This window comes from Mugil cephalus, chromosome 8, assembly GCF_022458985.1.
Source record: "Mugil cephalus isolate CIBA_MC_2020 chromosome 8, CIBA_Mcephalus_1.1, whole genome shotgun sequence".
In the NCBI taxonomy this organism is placed as follows: Eukaryota; Metazoa; Chordata; class Actinopteri; order Mugiliformes; family Mugilidae; genus Mugil; species Mugil cephalus.
This window is the reverse complement of record NC_061777.1, coordinates 20,255,449-20,272,333: the sequence shown is the minus strand read 5'-3', so window position 1 is coordinate 20,272,333 and position 16,885 is coordinate 20,255,449. Positions and strand designations below refer to the sequence as shown.

The following is a 16,885-nucleotide window of genomic DNA, read 5'->3' as shown; positions in this document are numbered from 1 at the left end:
TAAAGGAAGCCATCTCTGAATAAGGGAGGTGGCCTGAGACACTATTTACTAGCCACCTACAACACACTCTTATCATCATTAGCTCCTCACAGATTTCACCTCCATCGTAACTTGATTCTGGAGCTTCTGCCTGTTGATTGGTTGTTAGGGTGCCGCTAATTGTGAATAAAAACAGGACATCACCCAGGTTAATCTGAACAAATTCCCTTACTTAGTTTTGAGTATTGGGTTGTTAACAGACCCTGGTCATGTGATTTTCAGGTTGGCACCACCCACAGAGTTGAACCCTCATGTCCCCACAAGTCATTTAGAACTGAAAGGTAACTCAACAAGTCCATTTTCATTAGCTTCAGCTTATTTTGTTAAACATTTATGGTTTTAAAATGTGCTTTAGGAATAAATGATGCTGGATAACCTGAGTATCTTCACAGGCATAGTTCCTTGAGAAGGATTTCTCAAGATCCTAAGGATTTCACTGCATAGGACAGTGCGACTTAAAAATGATAAGAATCATAAGCTTAAACTTAGGGCTTACTCTTCATAGCTGTCATCAAACCGCAAAAGCATCGACAATCTTTTCTGAAAGAGTAACACTCAAGTTGTTGTGGTGGCCCATCACCTTGTTACCACACTTCATACTGTATTTCCCTTTAATTTGTCACACAATATATACAATTTAAATATAGAGCATATATAATTATATATAATAATAATATGAAAGGAAACCCAGTAACCAAACAGTGCTTTATTGTATTGATTTGTATACTTCAAGGACAAGTGATCTTAGAGTGAAAAGCAGGTTATTAAGTGATTTCAGTTACCAGCGTGGTGGTGGCATCATGACTAATATGAGTATCTGAGGTGTTTTCTACTGTGCTCTACATTAAACAATAAATTAAAAAAAAAAAAGAATCCCATTACAAATTTACAGCCTTTATAAAGTACAGTTAATAATATCACCAAATCCTAGTGCAGCCGTTGTTTGCAAGAATGCCCTTGTATCACAATTGACGTCAGTGGGTGTTGTTGAAACCAAACTCTCTCTGTGGCCTTCGCCGTCTCTCAGAAACACACTCTCTCTTTGTCCGTCTCACTCACGCAAATGCACGTCCCATTGTCGTCTCACGCTGCATTTGAACACGTACACCCCTGCTGTTTTTTTCCCAGTCAGCAAAATAAAAGGTGAAAATTGCAGCGTTCACGTTGATAACCGGCAAATTTCTGTTGCGCACTGTGCAGCTCATACCTACAGTTTTATTATTATACTGATATAACAAGCAGGTGAAAGGCATTCAAGGAGTATTAGTTTAATAATTTCAGTTCTATCCTATGCGGCTACAGACATCTCGTAATATGTGATATGTCCAGACTGTTTTTTGAGGAGATGGAGCACGGAGACATGTAAAGATAACTAACTAGCCAATGCTACACTATGAGCAGGTTGAGCAGGCACTGATACAGATATTTGGCGGAGAACTTGTCGTATGCACCACATAAAATAAAACAAAGTCTAAGCAAAAAAGTTAAGATGTCATTGGGATGTAAATGAGAAACATTTGGCATGCTTTAAAGTAGTCTTCTTCTCCAGTATATTAAGAAAATCAAAAAGTCTTCATGGAACACCACAAAAAGGTTATATGTTCTTATTTTTTTTTTTTTTACATTGCAGTGTTGCGTAAAAAGCAGGCTACACAGTGGGTCAGGCTCCTTCCAGTTCTTGCAGTGAGCTGTGTATACAGTAGATGTGTGTGCGTTTATGTGCGTGTTAGCATTGCAGCAGTTAAACTGTTCTGTCAGTTCCTGAGCGCTTCCGCACGACCTTCTCGTCGTTGACCTGGTCCACGGCCAGCGTCTCCAGCTCCGCTTGCGGCGGGTCTAGGGGAGGGGTGCCGTGCGGGATGCGGTGCGCCACGCCCACGTGAGCCCTGTACTGACGGTCCCGAGCGGGGCTGTGACGGGGGCTGGCCGTGGCACCCAGAGCGTGGACGGGGGAGCGCTCGGAGGCGATGGGAGGGATTACTGCAGGCCGTTCACGCACCACCTGAGGCTCGGGGGAATCTCTGCCTGCCTGCAGGAAGGGCGTGGGGTCGGGCATGGCGTCGACCGTCTCCCTCAGGACCAGCCGCCTGCCGTCCGCACCGAGGCGGTACACCTCCGTCAGCTCCGGGTGGAGAGGCTGGGAGAGGCTCTTCTTCATGCGGCGGCGCGGGGTTTCAGGCTGCCTGTCTTTGGCGGGCGGAGGTGAGGGCTTGTACGAGGAGACCGGACTGACGTTAGGGCTGGCCTCCGAGGAACTCCCAGCCAGCAGCTTTTTCTTCGTGGCGTGAAGTTGCGATGTGAGGTAAGCAATGGTGCTCGCTCTCTGCTCCAGCTCCCCTGACAAAACAGCCAGCTTGTGGCTCTTCATCTTGAGCTCCTCCAGGTACTTCTTCTCCCTCTCTTTGATGGTGTTTTCTAGGACGGAAATCATGGCGTTCTTTTGCTCCAGGTCCCTGAGAAGCTCCGTGTTCTCTTCCTCCTTCTTCTTCAGCTGGGCTTCCAGCTCTTCACATCTCCTTTGCAGTTCCCTGCATCGGATCTCGCCGCTGTCTGCACACACGATAAAACAGAAGGGCTGCCGTTACAGATATGTGCAAAAAAATAACTAAAGCCCTATTCACACGGGATTAGTTTTACCTGAGGACGTCCTGTGATTCAAATATTACCCTACGTCTGTGTTTCATGTGGCGCATTCTCACGAGATAAACAAACTCTGTGTTTTACTCAAATTCACGATCTGTTGTTATGTCTCTGCTACTTTCAGCCTCACTTCACTGCGCGTCAGAGACAGTTTTAATTACTTTGTAAATTATACTGGACGATAAAAATATATTATTGATACTTTTTATCCCGGGGAAGAAATTACCAACAACCTCACAGTATTAATATCAGCTCCACTTTTGCAGAAAAACACATTAATGATTGATTTAATTGTTTCACCCGTCTAAACGAGTGAATAGTTCAGTGACAACTCGACTAACATCTGTCCAAACTTTGAATTATAGCACATCCTTCATAATTCTTAGGTGACAAGAGACAGAAAAAAGCCGCAAATCAACAAAAGTCGCAAAAAAGTAAAAACTCACCCCTAATTCACAGAAATGTCGATTCGCACTGGATTAGTATGATCAGAGGACCTAAGTGTTACGAGAATTGTGGTAGGTAATTTGAGGTGTAATTTCTACTTCAAAAATCACGGACATGGATGATTCGCACGGGATTAAGATCACAGACGACCTTCGTCATCGTTAGAAATTACTGGAGGTCACCAGGTAAAACTGATACCGTGTGAATAGGGTTCAAGAGAAAAAACTCACACATATCACAAAAGTAGACTAACCATTAGTGAAGTGCAGACACTAGCTATAAGCACTCAGAGTCAGTATGATCCTATGGAGACTCATGTGCAGAGAGCTCCAGTCTCACATTACAGCTCTGGTAGACAGCAAGGGCAACGCTCTTCTCTGACCTCCATCACTGCAGGCCCCACCCTGTCCTGCCCCACCCTGTTCTAACCTATACAGACACGTTTTACATGTATAAAATACAACTGTGTATTCATTTTGAACATGTTAGTGTAGGAACTTTTTTTTCCAAGTGTCTTCTACATTCTACATTTTCTAAACTTTGACGTGAGTCCTGCATTGCCTTTATTTTCTGAGGGGAGGGTTGGTACATTTTCACCCCAGCTGGAACAGCTGAGCCCTGCTGCACTGAGCAGGTTGCAGGCCGTGCATTAGGGCTGTGACAGATAATCTCATTTCCTGCACTCCAATCTCTGAGATGTCCCACGCTAACATCATTGTGCTTTAACAATATTGATCTAGGCCACCCGTGACAAAAAAACCACTGTGATCCTGCTGACATACAACATGCCTCCTGTTCGGTTTAACTCAGGGGTGTGGTCATCAGTGTTCTGTTAATGAATGAAACTGTATTCTTCCTACCAGGGACTTCCTTGCCGGTACTGTGGAGCTGGGTGTGAATTAGGCCAGTGATGTGACTTTATGTCACGGTCATGGTTCTGTGGGGGGAGGGTCGTTTAGCAATGAGCACTGGGAGCTCTAATGAACAGCAGGGAGTCCCACAGTGCAATGCTTCCTGGGTGGGACTTTGTTACCAGGGAACAGAAATCCCTCTGCTCTCAGGCCTGTCCGCCGACACAGACTTTATTTCAACAGAAATCGCCGATTTATAGGCGTGACTTTTGGAGAGTTTTGTGTGTTGCTCCTGTGCACTTTCACAGTTAGAATCATTACTCTCAGATATTACTGAAATAGAATATCCTTCATCAAACCAGAAGCAATTATATAAAATGTTTAATTAAGTATCATTTGAAACAGCACAGCAGCTTATTTAACTTCTTAGATAATGTTAAGGCCTTACACTGACCAAAAACTATAGTGGTGATTACATTTTACTGACAGATTAATATTGATTGTAACTAATGACACCAGACATTGAATGCCAGGGTTAAAACTGATGTGTGTGTGTGTGTGTGTGTGTGCTGTACAATATGATGCAGGCTTACCTGAGGGATCAGAGCTTCTCACAGTCAGCTCATATGTCAGGTCTGCGGAAAAAAAAGAAGAGGGTATCTCACATGACTGTGCAGCTATCAAACAACACGCCCCTCACACTGACTAACTAGAGGAATAGGATGTTTGGAGAATGCAAGTCAGTGCTTTCCATATGGCCGAGTATTCATTTAATAAGATTAGTGAAAGTTCCGTGTGTGCTTTAGTAAACAGGTTAGCTAAGGATACAGGAAATCAAGGCCGAATCACAGTCTCCTGTTTCTCCTGTGTCGACTGTCTTTATACGCCTCCTGATGTGGCAGAGTACAGCATATCTATTGCCAGAACGATCGATCCAGGTTTTGTATCACTACAGTGCAAGTTGCACTCACTAATGTGTAGGGTTCCCATCAGGCTCCCTGAAAGGTTTAGTAGTGGCACAACAGTATCTTTCATCAGATTTTCCATTTGGCCCTGCTATGGATTCAAGCACACTCACATTATAATCAACACACAGTTTTCTCTGTTCTACATGTTCTATACAAGATGCTACAAGAAGCTACTTGTGGCTGTCCTCACCTGTGCATTGCTGCTGCAATCTGCGTATCTCTGCGTGCAGCCCCTTCAGTGTGTTGGCATGGTCCTGCTGGAGGAAGAGCAGGTTCTTCTGTGCACTCTGCAGCTGATTTTCCAGTGTAACGTTTGCTGACGCCATGATGGATTGTGTTAGGATGCCTTGCAAAGTCCAGAGAGAGATGACAGGAAAGGAGAAGGGGCAGACAAAAGAGAGAGAGAGAGAACGAAGCCCATAAACAAAAGGCAGCCCATCTGGCAGACAGTCTGTTAATTCTCACTCTTTAAAACATCTGGGCCTTGGGATAGGCTCCAACTTTGCTCTTCTGCAAAGCAGCCAACACAGTCGGCTTTAGATGACAGATTGAAATAATCACTATTGGATAACTCAGTCCACAATAAAGGACATTTGCTTCTTCAACTAGCCTACAAGAGCAAAAACATCAACCCCCTTTGTTGATAATAAAAAAGTGAACATGCGCATCTAATGATATGCACAGTGGGTGAACAGGATATCATTATTAATCAGCCTGGGCCGATGCTACAATGAGACTGTGGTAGAGAAAGGCTAAGTGCTATAATGGGGTGCTGTAATTAACAATCAGTTAAATGAGGCTATTGATTTAGAGCCCAGAATGAGACATGTTCAAAAACAGACAAATAAATGAACACTAATCCAATATCCACTAATTCAATCTACACTGTATGATGTAAATTTACTTGGACATATTTGGACGTGGAAATATTCGTCATCTACACAGATGTTTTTCAAATTTGAAGACTTTACAAACTGTTACAAAATAGCAGCATCCTATCAAATACCACCACAGTCAAAGCTGAACACATTAGCAAACATCAGTGGGTGTGGCATGGAAGCCTTGAGAAAGCATCTTCATTTCCCCACCTCGCCCCATCTTCCTCCTCCCTCCCTTCATGTCCTTGTGTTCAGAGCCACGCAGAGAGAGAGAGAAACAATCACTCAGTCCTAACATTTCCACCCTCTGCCAGACAGCTGCACTCGCCTAAGGGTTGAGAGCACATTGATCCCTGCAAAACATCCCTCCGAGCACAGAGAACCCACTGCATGCATTAAGTGTTTCGAGCTTCTCACTCTTACATCATCAGCTAACCAACATGAATAATAAATCTTATGACACCTAACAGGACGCACTTCCTAGTTTCAGCTGCTGTGTCCAATTTTTGTCCAATTTTTTCTTTCTTTCACAGTAAAAGGAAAGCATGGGATGACCAAGACACACGGGGCTAACAACAAATACAGTCAGTGGTGTGTCATAAAGGCTGAAGAGATAATCTATTATTGATGAGTAATGTGGAGTCCTTCCGGTAAACCCTGCGCTGCAAGCATATCTCTCATCCCAGCTCTTTCCTAGAATAGCTTATAGCCTTTCCCCTAGCAAAGACATGACCTCAGCCAACTTCCACATAATCATATTATCATACAATTGATGTGACAATGTTACAAATGCCTGTATGGGTATAAAACTCCAGTGAATTAAAGGCAAACGCGAACAGAAGCCATAACACATTAATGCTACGTACATGTTTCTTTTCCTTGTTTTTCTCTCCTTAATACACCCACCAGTATCTTCCCATACAGAGAATATAAATAATCAATGAACTGCAGTGGCATGAAACATTACCAACTAGATACCATCCCAAGCCACAACAAGAGCTTAGCAGTCACTTCCTGCAATGAAGCAGTAACTTTAGCAAACGCATGTCCACACTTCTTCGCATGTTTTTTACAAAATCTGTTGCTCGCTTGCAACACTAAGAGCTAGAAAACGCACGCTACTAAAAGTTAAACTGGTGTACGTATTACAAACAACGCACACAGCTTGTAACAGGATATAATGCTAAGCAGGCAGGGAGGCTAGATACTTCCCACGACAACCTTCAATTTCAGCACCTGCATTGCGGACAGCACCCCGAAATGAAGCCGCCGCTGGTGCTGCCAAAAGATAATTATTTCACACTAACCCATTCTTCTAAGCTTCGACCGGAGACGTCATTCAGGACTTCTTAAGCAAACAAATCAGTCGTGGTGGTAAACTCGAGATAAGGCATCTATTAGCGACCTCGAAACATTTCACTTTCCGTGTTGTTTTATGACTTGGTGTAATGTAGGATGCCATCACTGCAGTCCGTGGGGTCATCATAAAGATTGTCCTTGCAGCCTGCTGCTGCTGCTGCTGCTGTCCAGGGAGGAGCTGTCCACTATGAACCGCAAACAAACAAGCGAGTCCGGGTAGGTGTGTTACGGTTTAGGGTTAGCTTTACTATCATCTCCACAGCCTGCTACACAGAGACGGAAACGTATGTACCAGTCTCAGAAATCAACGAAGATGTTTTTTATTTTTTGGATAAATTAAAGCAAGGCTTGGTAATTAAAAGTCCAGCGACATTTCTTCGTATATTAGCAGCTGCCACACTGTTATTAATATTTTTTCTGATAGATAAACAACAGGAATAATAAGCAAAAATAATTTTAAGAGTTATTATGTCGTATTAAGTCAACCTGACACTGTCATTTAAAATATACACGATAACCAAATGTATATTTTATTGTGCAGCCTTCTGGTGTATGAATGAAATTATCTAATTATACAGGGGGGAGCCACGTAAGCTGGGAGGCTTTTATTGATGCTAACCTAGCTGAACAGCTAACGAGGCTACAGCAACACCTTCACGTTATCTAGCGTAGAGCTTACCTTAAAGCTATAAATACCCGGCCGTCGAATATTTCAAAAAAAGGCTGTAAAATGTCGTTGAGCAGACTAGCTGTGCCGGCTAGGCGTATTCCGCGTTGCGGGGCATGTCGGTGATGCTGTCAGGGGGCTGAGATGCTTTGGTCGGGTGAGAGCGGAGGGTGGCTGTGACCGTTCAGATCATCTCCCTGAGCTACGAGACAAAATAAAGCGATGCATCATGGGTAACCACAGGAAATTAATGACATTTAATCACAATTATCTCTGCTGATTTTAATCAATATTAAGCGATTACAATCTCTATTCGGTTTCATAAAAAAATATAACAAGAGCGGAAAATAATGGTTCACTAACCTTAAATTGTAAAAGATGTGGAAGTAGCGGTGGTCAGGGACGTGCTCCCGTTTGCAGTGGCCAGCGTCATCACCATAGCAACAGAATCTGTCACCTGTTCACTAGTGATGCGTTCACGCCCTCTAGAGTCGGAAAAAGGCGTTGCCGAACTGATAGGGACATCTGATCACTTCTTAACGCTTATTGCACTGTCTTCAGGCGTCAGGTTTAATGTTTCAAGTGTCAAACTACCGGACTTAAACAAATTAATGAAAGTGGATGCAAGAGTTAGGGCAGAGTGGAGCAAGTGGACAGCAGAGGGGAGTGTTGACCTTCACTATTGGTTCGGGGAAACGCAGCTGAGGTTAGTTTTTCACATGCCAAATAATTCTAGTGTAGAACACATACTCAGCCAAGATCACTTTACACTCATATTAAGGAATGGCAAACATGCTGTAGGCCTGATCTTAACTGTCTTGTATTCTCAGCAATCTATATACTCATTTTAATAGTTTAATAGTTCACAATAACTATTGCGATGAACTGAAGACTGATGATTGTGTGTTAAAGCAACCTAATATTGAACTGTTACCTGGCACCACTGTGAATGAGGGCTTGTTTTCAGTGCTGATCTTTCAAGTTTAATAGGTTTAAATGAAACGTTTAATCAAATAATCAAACAAAGAGGCGTTCAATGAAACACATTAATATGCTGCATTTCTGGAATATTATAATAAACAGTACAATATGAAGACCTTTAGACTAATGATGTGTTTGACGCCAAATGCTGCTGCAGTGTGGGATCAATAACGCCATCTTTGCCAAGAGTACTTTTAACTGTGTGCATATTTAGGTTAATTGTTAGGTGCTGGGTTAGTAGGTGAATTGCAATCAATGCGCCTGGTGAAGTAGATATGCATATGACTTGAAAACAATGTTGTTTATGTGGGGACTTGGACAGTGCCGTCCGCCACTGAAGAACCAAAATGGCTGCAGTTTATGGATATACTAGGGGGTCGTAAATGAAGAACTTTATTAAACAGAACCTTAATCTCTGCATCAAAGGTAAATTTTGGTGCTGCTTAAAACATGTGGATACAGTTAGATGTGATCTGATAGATGTTTTTGAAATAAGGAATTGATTGTTTTCTTTGTCCTCAGCAAAGCATTTCTGTTTTTTTCTTTTATTTTGGATTGTTGTAGTTTTATTTTGTGTCATCTGCACTTAATATTTGATTTTTTTATTTATTTATTTTTTTCCAAATTGTCATTAAATTGTAAGGTTTGCTCCAGTTTTCCTGAATAATAAGTGAACTTTGACTAATCTAAAGTGATATCAGCACTCTTGACTCTGAACTTCCTTTTCTGGTCAAGAAAAAAAAAACACCACGGAAACAGTAGCCTTTTCATTAGTGAAGCAAAATATCACTTTAAATTATTTCTGGCTAGAGAAATTCCTCAGTGTCTCAGCTACTGGGTAAAATGATACAAACCAATAACAAAAGCATCAGTTTTCATTCTCAACCTGAGAGTGAGTCTCGCATGTACAAAAAGAAAATATCGCATGGAGTAAATGGAATTATTGTCCTACTTCAGAAATGTTATTTTTCGGAAGCAGCTTTTCATCTCTCCCTGGCTGGGGCATGTTTGTGATAGGGATTAAATTCTTCTCATTTCTTTATTTATAGTGATGCTGGCACGCTTCCCAGCTGCCTACAGAAAGCAACCAGTTTAAGAGAAGGTGAGTTATCAGTGTTACTTTACAGGGAGGTGAAAAATAACTCCCCAAAAGAGACCCCTAACTTCTGTGTGATTTGTTTTACTTACATACGGCTAGAGCCCTCTATATATCATTGAAGGTAGTAAAGTAACTCATTGACAGGAACTACATTAAACAAATAAAACCAGCATGAATGACTCTGGCTCCTCCCATTACTCTAATTTTCTTACGGTCCTCGTTTTGTTGGCTTTTACCTACAGGGGATCTGGTGCTGGGAAGAATCAAGCTGAGAAATGTCCTTTACATAAGTTGACCTGAGCCTCTCTCCCACGACTGCGTTCACAGTTTAACAAACTGGCAGCCCTCTTTACTGACTTTACTCAATTAATATTCTTTTTTGTTGTTATTGTTTTATGAAGAAACAAAGGAAGCACACTCTTTCAAGTGCAGCCATGCACTCACCAATAATCCAAGGGATGGCAACCAATGGTAGCAAGGGCGCTGGACATGTGCCCAAAATGTCATATTTTATACCAATGGAAAAGCAATAAGAGTGAACTATTAAGCTCTTGTTACAACTTCTGGGCATCAGTCACACATCACACAGGATCAAAAGACTAATTTATACCATTTTCAAATGTGTCTCGTTGGTATAGTTGCTGGAGTACGACAGATAGTGCTGGTCCTTGTCACTGAATTTCAAATTAAACGTAAGCACATGGAAGCCTGTCTGAAATGGTGCTATTTTACTGCCCCTGCTCTGACAAACTGCCAATAGCAACACTTCTCAGGTTGTAATAGTTTTACAGTTATTATATTGAGGCTGGCGAGACAAAATGCCTCTAAAACTCTGAAAACCTAATTTAATTTTCCAAGACCTTTTTTTTTTAGAAAAAAAAAGTCTGCCCAAAGAAACATTCATGAATGTGTCATTTATTTAAAACCTTCAAAGGGAGTCTCTGACAATTTTATAATAATTGTAAGTACAGTATCATGATGTGAAATCCGCATGAAACACATTTTGACTTGTTCTCTTTTTAAATTATTCACCATGTCAATAAATTTGATTAAACTGTAAGTATACATGCCTGGTCTATGTTCAGTATTAAGGTTTCAATCACCAGCCTGTCAAACAGCACATATTTTACTATTTGGACTTGTTAGTTAGGGAAAGTATTTGTCCTTTCAAGCACTTACACAAAATGTAAAGTGCGAAGGAGCACTGGAAATAAAGGTCATTTCAACAGCAGTCCACTTCTCTGACACAGTTTTGTAACCTCCAATTAATTCATGACAAATTTACTAGCTGACAAAACATAGGTGAACGCAGAGAGGAAATTGTTGCCAGCGTGTTACATAGGACCCTCATGGAAAGGCCTGCAGTGGAATCATTACTCGGCTACTGCCAGAATGTCTCTGCCTTTATTCTGGTAATGAGGCTGGACTGCATAAAACCATGTTCACTGTGACATTTTTTTTTTTTTTTTTTCACTCTTTTACAGTCCAGGGAGAGCGCTGCACTCGCTGCCATTTAAAGTGACACTTTAATTAGTATTGGTTAATGGACCACTAACACCAGACTTTGAAGTGGTCATAACTCAAGGAGCCAGCCACGACAGGAAAAATGTGTGCGATGGTATAATCCTTCCACAAGTATTACGAGACACACAGTGATGAGACACATAGCTGAGATATACTAAGGTACTAAAACACAAATCATGAGAGCTATTTGTGGCCTGGTTGGTCTGTGTCTCTTGATTCTGTCTGAATACTTTTGGTCAACGCAAATACTAAGGAGCATTTAAGACTTGGACCAATATTAAAGCTAATTAGTTAATCTATATAAAACATTTACACCAAAGCCTTTAACAGAAGAGTAGACAAATAATGTAATAATTTAAAGTATCAAAATGCTTCATAATGAAGTGTGTGTAATCCTCCTCTATCAAACCTAGATTGTATTTGTACTGTAGGTGTTGTTGTTTTTTTAGTGGGTGTAAATCTACTGGGAATATAGGAGAAGTACAGATTATCACAGTTCAAAGAAAAACCAAAAAAGGAGAGGCAGACAGACATGCATTTGCTGGATTCAGAACAGTCATAAAATCCTCCAGGCTCCTATTTCGACCACCTCAGCCATTCACTCTGCACCACCATAATCACTGCTCCGAGATACAGCTCAAAGATCCTCTGTTTTTCCAGAGACATAGGAGAACAGATGTAGGTTTACCCTGTTTTCAATAGAAATATTTCATCCTGGTGTCTAGTCACAATAAGGATGAGGATTCTGCTGACTGCTACATTTCATGTGCCCACGTTTATCCATCCTCAAACCGCTGCTTGAGTGTGCAAAAATGAATCTTGGAACGCTGCATGTTTAACAACAGAGTGCTTGTCAAGACTTGAAATGCAACTCATGGAACATTAGGAGCAGTTTTAAATAATGTGCAGGCTTCATTTAACCTTTAGCATTCATATTAATACACATGCAAAGGGAATGGTACACTCTTACTCATACTTGAAATGTCCTTGTGGGTGTTTGTGTTTCCTCACAGAGAAGAATCTATACATATACTGTACATGAGATTGGATATGGTGGTGACCCCTGTGTGACGCAGTGCTGTGGCTTCTCCTAAGTAATGTGTTAAGCCCTGCTGAGTGTGTGCTGCTGAATTCTCTGAACTTTGCAGTGCAGACCACTAGAATTTGGACTTTTAACTTGCTGGAGGATTGAACAAGCCCAGTTCGACTCCCAGTTCAACGCTAGACAGGTATAACCCAAACCCACATCCCTAACACCTCTAGGCTAAACTGGATAATTTGGAAAAGACTTCTTGGTCAAGCGTTAGACGATGAAGATTAATACCACTCTCAGCGAGCTGTAGCCAGCGGCCGGTTAGCTTAGCATAGATCTTCGGAACAGTTCAAAGTAACCGGTCTTTCTCAAAATTAATCTACCAGCACATCTAAACTGATGAAAGTTTTATTATGCGTTTGTTCTACTCGTACAAAAACTACGATTAAAAACGACAACTCAGCGTTTTATATGTGTTAAAAGTCAAGTTACTCACCCTAGCCAAATGATGTAATGTCCGCAAAATACAATACCTGCACTACTTCTGCTATGGTACTCAAATCTGACCTATTAAATATGAGGCTACAGCCAGCTGTTTAAGTCTCAAGGGCCGCAACATCCACCTACCTGCCCCTTTAAAGCTCACCAATAACAACGTTAAACCATTGTCCTAATTTACAGAAAACTGAAGTGCAAAAACAACAATTTGCTGATTTATGAGGGGGTTATGTGGTGTTGTGTTATCTTCGAATGGAGCCGGCTGCTTGGCCCTGTTTCCACCATATCATGTAAGCACTCTCGATGTAAGGCTGACAGACAGAGAGCAAAATAGATCTTAACAAATTAGTGCACTTCCTAAAATGTCAAACAATTGGCCAGTGATGGTTAATGGCTGTAACCTCGAGGTCTACATCCAAATAAGAAGATATTGATAAATAAACTTTTTAAGATGGAGTAAATGGAACAAATTGGCAGTGATGTGTGCCCTAGTTTGTGGTTTCTGTATATGCTTTATGACCTTCCCCAACACAGGTACGTCAGCCCCTCTTTCAAAGTGCGGGGCTGAGCTTGGGACACATGCTGAAAGACTGAATGTTGTAAATAAACACTGGCAGTTGTTTATACATCTCACATATGGATTTTAGTGCCTGCGTGATCTCCAAAAGGCCTTGGACCCGCTCCAGTCAAGCTGGGCTACTCATCCTTTAGAGCAGGACTCCAAATAAAACAGCGCTGCTTAGCCAAGCAAAACCCACTACAGAGCTATTTTCCACCATCTGTGTGGCCAGGCAAAATACAAGGAAACCATTTACCCAGGCTTTTCCAGATAAAAAAAAAAAACACTAGATCAGTCAGATTGACGAAAAGGCCCAATCAACACACTGTCAAGGCCCTTCCTAAAGTTGTCCACTTCCTCTGTGGGGGTAAGTGAAAAGTCTCTCCAGACGTTGCTCCTCTCTCAGTAGGAGAGCTGCTTCACAAGCTTGTCTCGCCACGCCCTGTCTGAGCAACCTGCCTGAACTGAAAACATTCGCTTTATATAGCGTCTTTTATTCCTTCACACCATCTGAGCCATACATATTTCACACACACTGACAGCATCCTGAGCACCGACATTGGTTCAAGACCTTCCAAGGCAATTGCCAGATATTCTCCTTCACACTGGTGCCGCATTCACCTGTTGCCAATGTCTCCCAGAGTCCTCCAGCTGCTAGCTACAGGCCTGTTGTCTTTTTAGACGTCTGCAACAGGGACATCCGTCCTCAATGTGGTCGCAGTGGCAGGGTCCTCAGGGCCTCATGGAGGGACTCAACTTGACTATCCTCTTTCAAAGAGGACTGAAGAAGACCACAAAACACCCTAGGCCAGCTGCTTGGACGGAAACCCAACACCAGCTGGGCTCTGTGAGACCAGTCAGTACAGGAAAGCCATGGATTACAGACTCCACTGCCACACCATCTTCAGTAACGCCGCTGTCGTCCTTGGCTGTCAGTCCACCTTCGAGGAGAGTCTCAGATGGAATAAATTGAATAATTGTGAAGACACAAAAAAATAAATTCTGTTCAATTTGTGAATGCTGCTATTGTCCCATCTACAGACCTTTCTCTCTCATGGAGCCAAAGTCTTTTTTTTTCTTCTTGTTCCATTTTGATGGTTGGGGCAGTGGTCTTCAGTTTTCAGGAACCACTTTAACAAGCCACTCACGGTTCTTCCAGTGCATATGCTGCTGTTTAGTGGCAGAGTTTCATTTCAGGAAATTCTTCCCATGCTGCACTTTAATTCAGGCTGGGGCACAGCTCTGCCTGTTTCAGGAGAGTGCAGTGAAAAAGTCATTATCTGCCACTCACTCATTACCACAAATGACACGCTGCCAGAAATACTCAAGCAAACTATCACTAATTTTAAATAGGGTGTGATCTGCCTGCTAGACTGACAAAAGTATACGATGTGTTCTCATTGAACACATCATCTTTCTGTACAGATTCTTTCATTTTGTACATTTCCAAATTCTGATGACACATGCAACATGTTCTGTTTGGAGGGTAATTTTCAAATACCATTTCATTTTCCTGAAGCAATATCCCTGATAAACACACCTTGACATAAATCACTCCTTTAATTGTTTTTTTCTCCTGGAGGTACAAAGCTTTTAATGAATCAAGTGCTTGGCAGCGTCTCCTGGATTTGATAGCAGGAACGTTAGATGACACAGTGTTCTGACTTGCATCTCTAAATACCTCGCAGTGATGTTCTAAATGCAACGCAAGAATTAACCTGAATGACATTGTTGCACAATCATATTAGGAAGCGCATGTCCGAAAAGGTCTGGTGCTACCGCAAGAGGATCTATTACACGGTGCAAAGAAGCAACGGCAGGCCAATTGTGGACTATACAGTACATGTCACTCCACAAAGGTGTAAAACTGCAATCGTGTGTGACCGAGACGTTTGTTGGTGCTGTGCGAGATGAAGGAAATTACACTGACACAGGTGACATGCATGAAATAAAGTGCACAAACTTGATGGAGGGAGAAATTGGAATTGGGGGTTGTGTAAACCAAGCTGCTGTCTGTTCTGTCAGCTCTGCAGAGCGAGCAGCTGGTGAGCCGTCAAGGTGAAGCGAATGGGGCAGGAGAAACAACAGCACCCTGCCATCGCAGCTTCTGGCCCAAGAATGGTAATCACAGGGGGAGCAAGGTTAGACCTAAAGTTTGAATTATGCATTGTATACAGGTATTTATGGCATGTTTATAGCAATATTTATCTGTGAAGACCTTTCTACTTAAATCCAGAGGAATGGGGTGATTTTAATTAACTTGAGTATTGAGTGTTTAGCTTATTTTAAAAAGTGAATAGTATGCTTCAGCTGCTCTTGGTTATGTCAGCACAAAAAACATTAGTGCTTGTGAAAAAAACGAAGGACATTTTGTCTCAGACCTGTAATGTCCTTTCAGAGAGAGTTTTCTACATGCTTTAAACTGTACCAGGCTAATTTAGTCCTTATGTTTAAGTATATATGACAACTAGCCAACCAGCCATTGTCTTTGGCATACAGATACGACAGCATTATCACTCTGTTCATTTAAATCTTGGCAGGAAAGCTACTGATTATATTTTTCAAAATATTCCTTTAAGAGGCCCAAATGTTGACCCAAAACTACGCGACCACATTCAGCAAGTTGCTGCTGAAAATATCAGTTTCCAGCGTCTGCAAGCTGCAGGTGAGACAGATGGAGAGAGAAAATGGAAGCACAGATGATGCAGAGAGGCGGTGTGTTTGTGCACATTCCTGGAAGCCACAGGTCTTGTTGGCAGGTTGTCCTCCTGTGCCTGTTAGCCCTCCCGGCTCCACGTGTTTATTTCTTGGGTTTCTCTCCTTCTCCCTCTCTCTCCAAATATTTTCTAATGCCACTGAAGAATTTTCAAATGTTGTTGAAGCAGTGGAGCGGTCATATTCAATAAGCGGGACCATTGTTTTTTCTTTCAGCTGAAGCTTTGCGAGAATGTCGTGCTGAGCCAATCCTCCCTTTTCCTTCTGATCCTGCTCACCAAAACTCATGTAAGGATTCACTATTTTGGCCTTGATGTAACGCATGCACGCTCTTCAGGGTAAATAGACGACTGTACGGTAGCATAAACGCAAATAGGTGCCGCGGTTTATTTCTATAAGTCGCTGAGAAATATTTGCTTCTGGATTAACTTGAATGACTTCTTTGTTGAGTTGAAGAATGTTGGCTAAAAATAAAGCTGCGGTGTAATGGAGGGTTTCTGCGGTCCAGATGGTCCTCCCGCCGGTGGGCTCAGAGTGGGTCTGCTGGGCCCCTCTAACTCAGCACACATATATTCCTGCGTTTTTCATACATAAATAAACAGCAACCACACAGCCTGGCCACAACGT

General features: G+C 42.1%; 1 protein-coding gene across 1 annotated transcript; it reads right to left on the bottom strand.

The window, feature by feature from the left end:
• Positions 1-730: 730 nt before the first annotated feature.
• Positions 731-8,287, bottom strand: ccdc92 (coiled-coil domain containing 92). Its single transcript, XM_047592441.1, has 5 exons — positions 8,213-8,287; positions 7,862-8,051; positions 5,136-5,291; positions 4,571-4,612; positions 731-2,589 (listed from the first exon to the last, which is right to left on the bottom strand). Exons 3-5 carry the CDS (start codon positions 5,269-5,271, stop codon positions 1,781-1,783), a joined length of 987 nt encoding a protein of 328 aa, XP_047448397.1. The 5' UTR covers positions 5,272-5,291; positions 7,862-8,051; positions 8,213-8,287; the 3' UTR covers positions 731-1,780.
• Between the last annotated feature and the right edge of the window lie 8,598 nt (positions 8,288-16,885).

Excerpts from the sequence above, each read along its gene's own strand:
- ccdc92 (XM_047592441.1), bottom strand. The coding sequence starts at position 5,271 with ATGGCGTCAGCAAACGTTACACTGGAAAATCAGCTGCAGAGTGCACAG. Across the intron at positions 4,613-5,135 it reads ATTGCAGCAGCAATGCACAG|ACCTGACATATGAGCTGACT; the intron begins GTGAGGACAGCC and ends TTTTTTCCGCAG. Across the intron at positions 2,590-4,570 it reads GAGAAGCTCTGATCCCTCAG|ACAGCGGCGAGATCCGATGC; the intron begins GTAAGCCTGCAT and ends TCGTGTGTGCAG.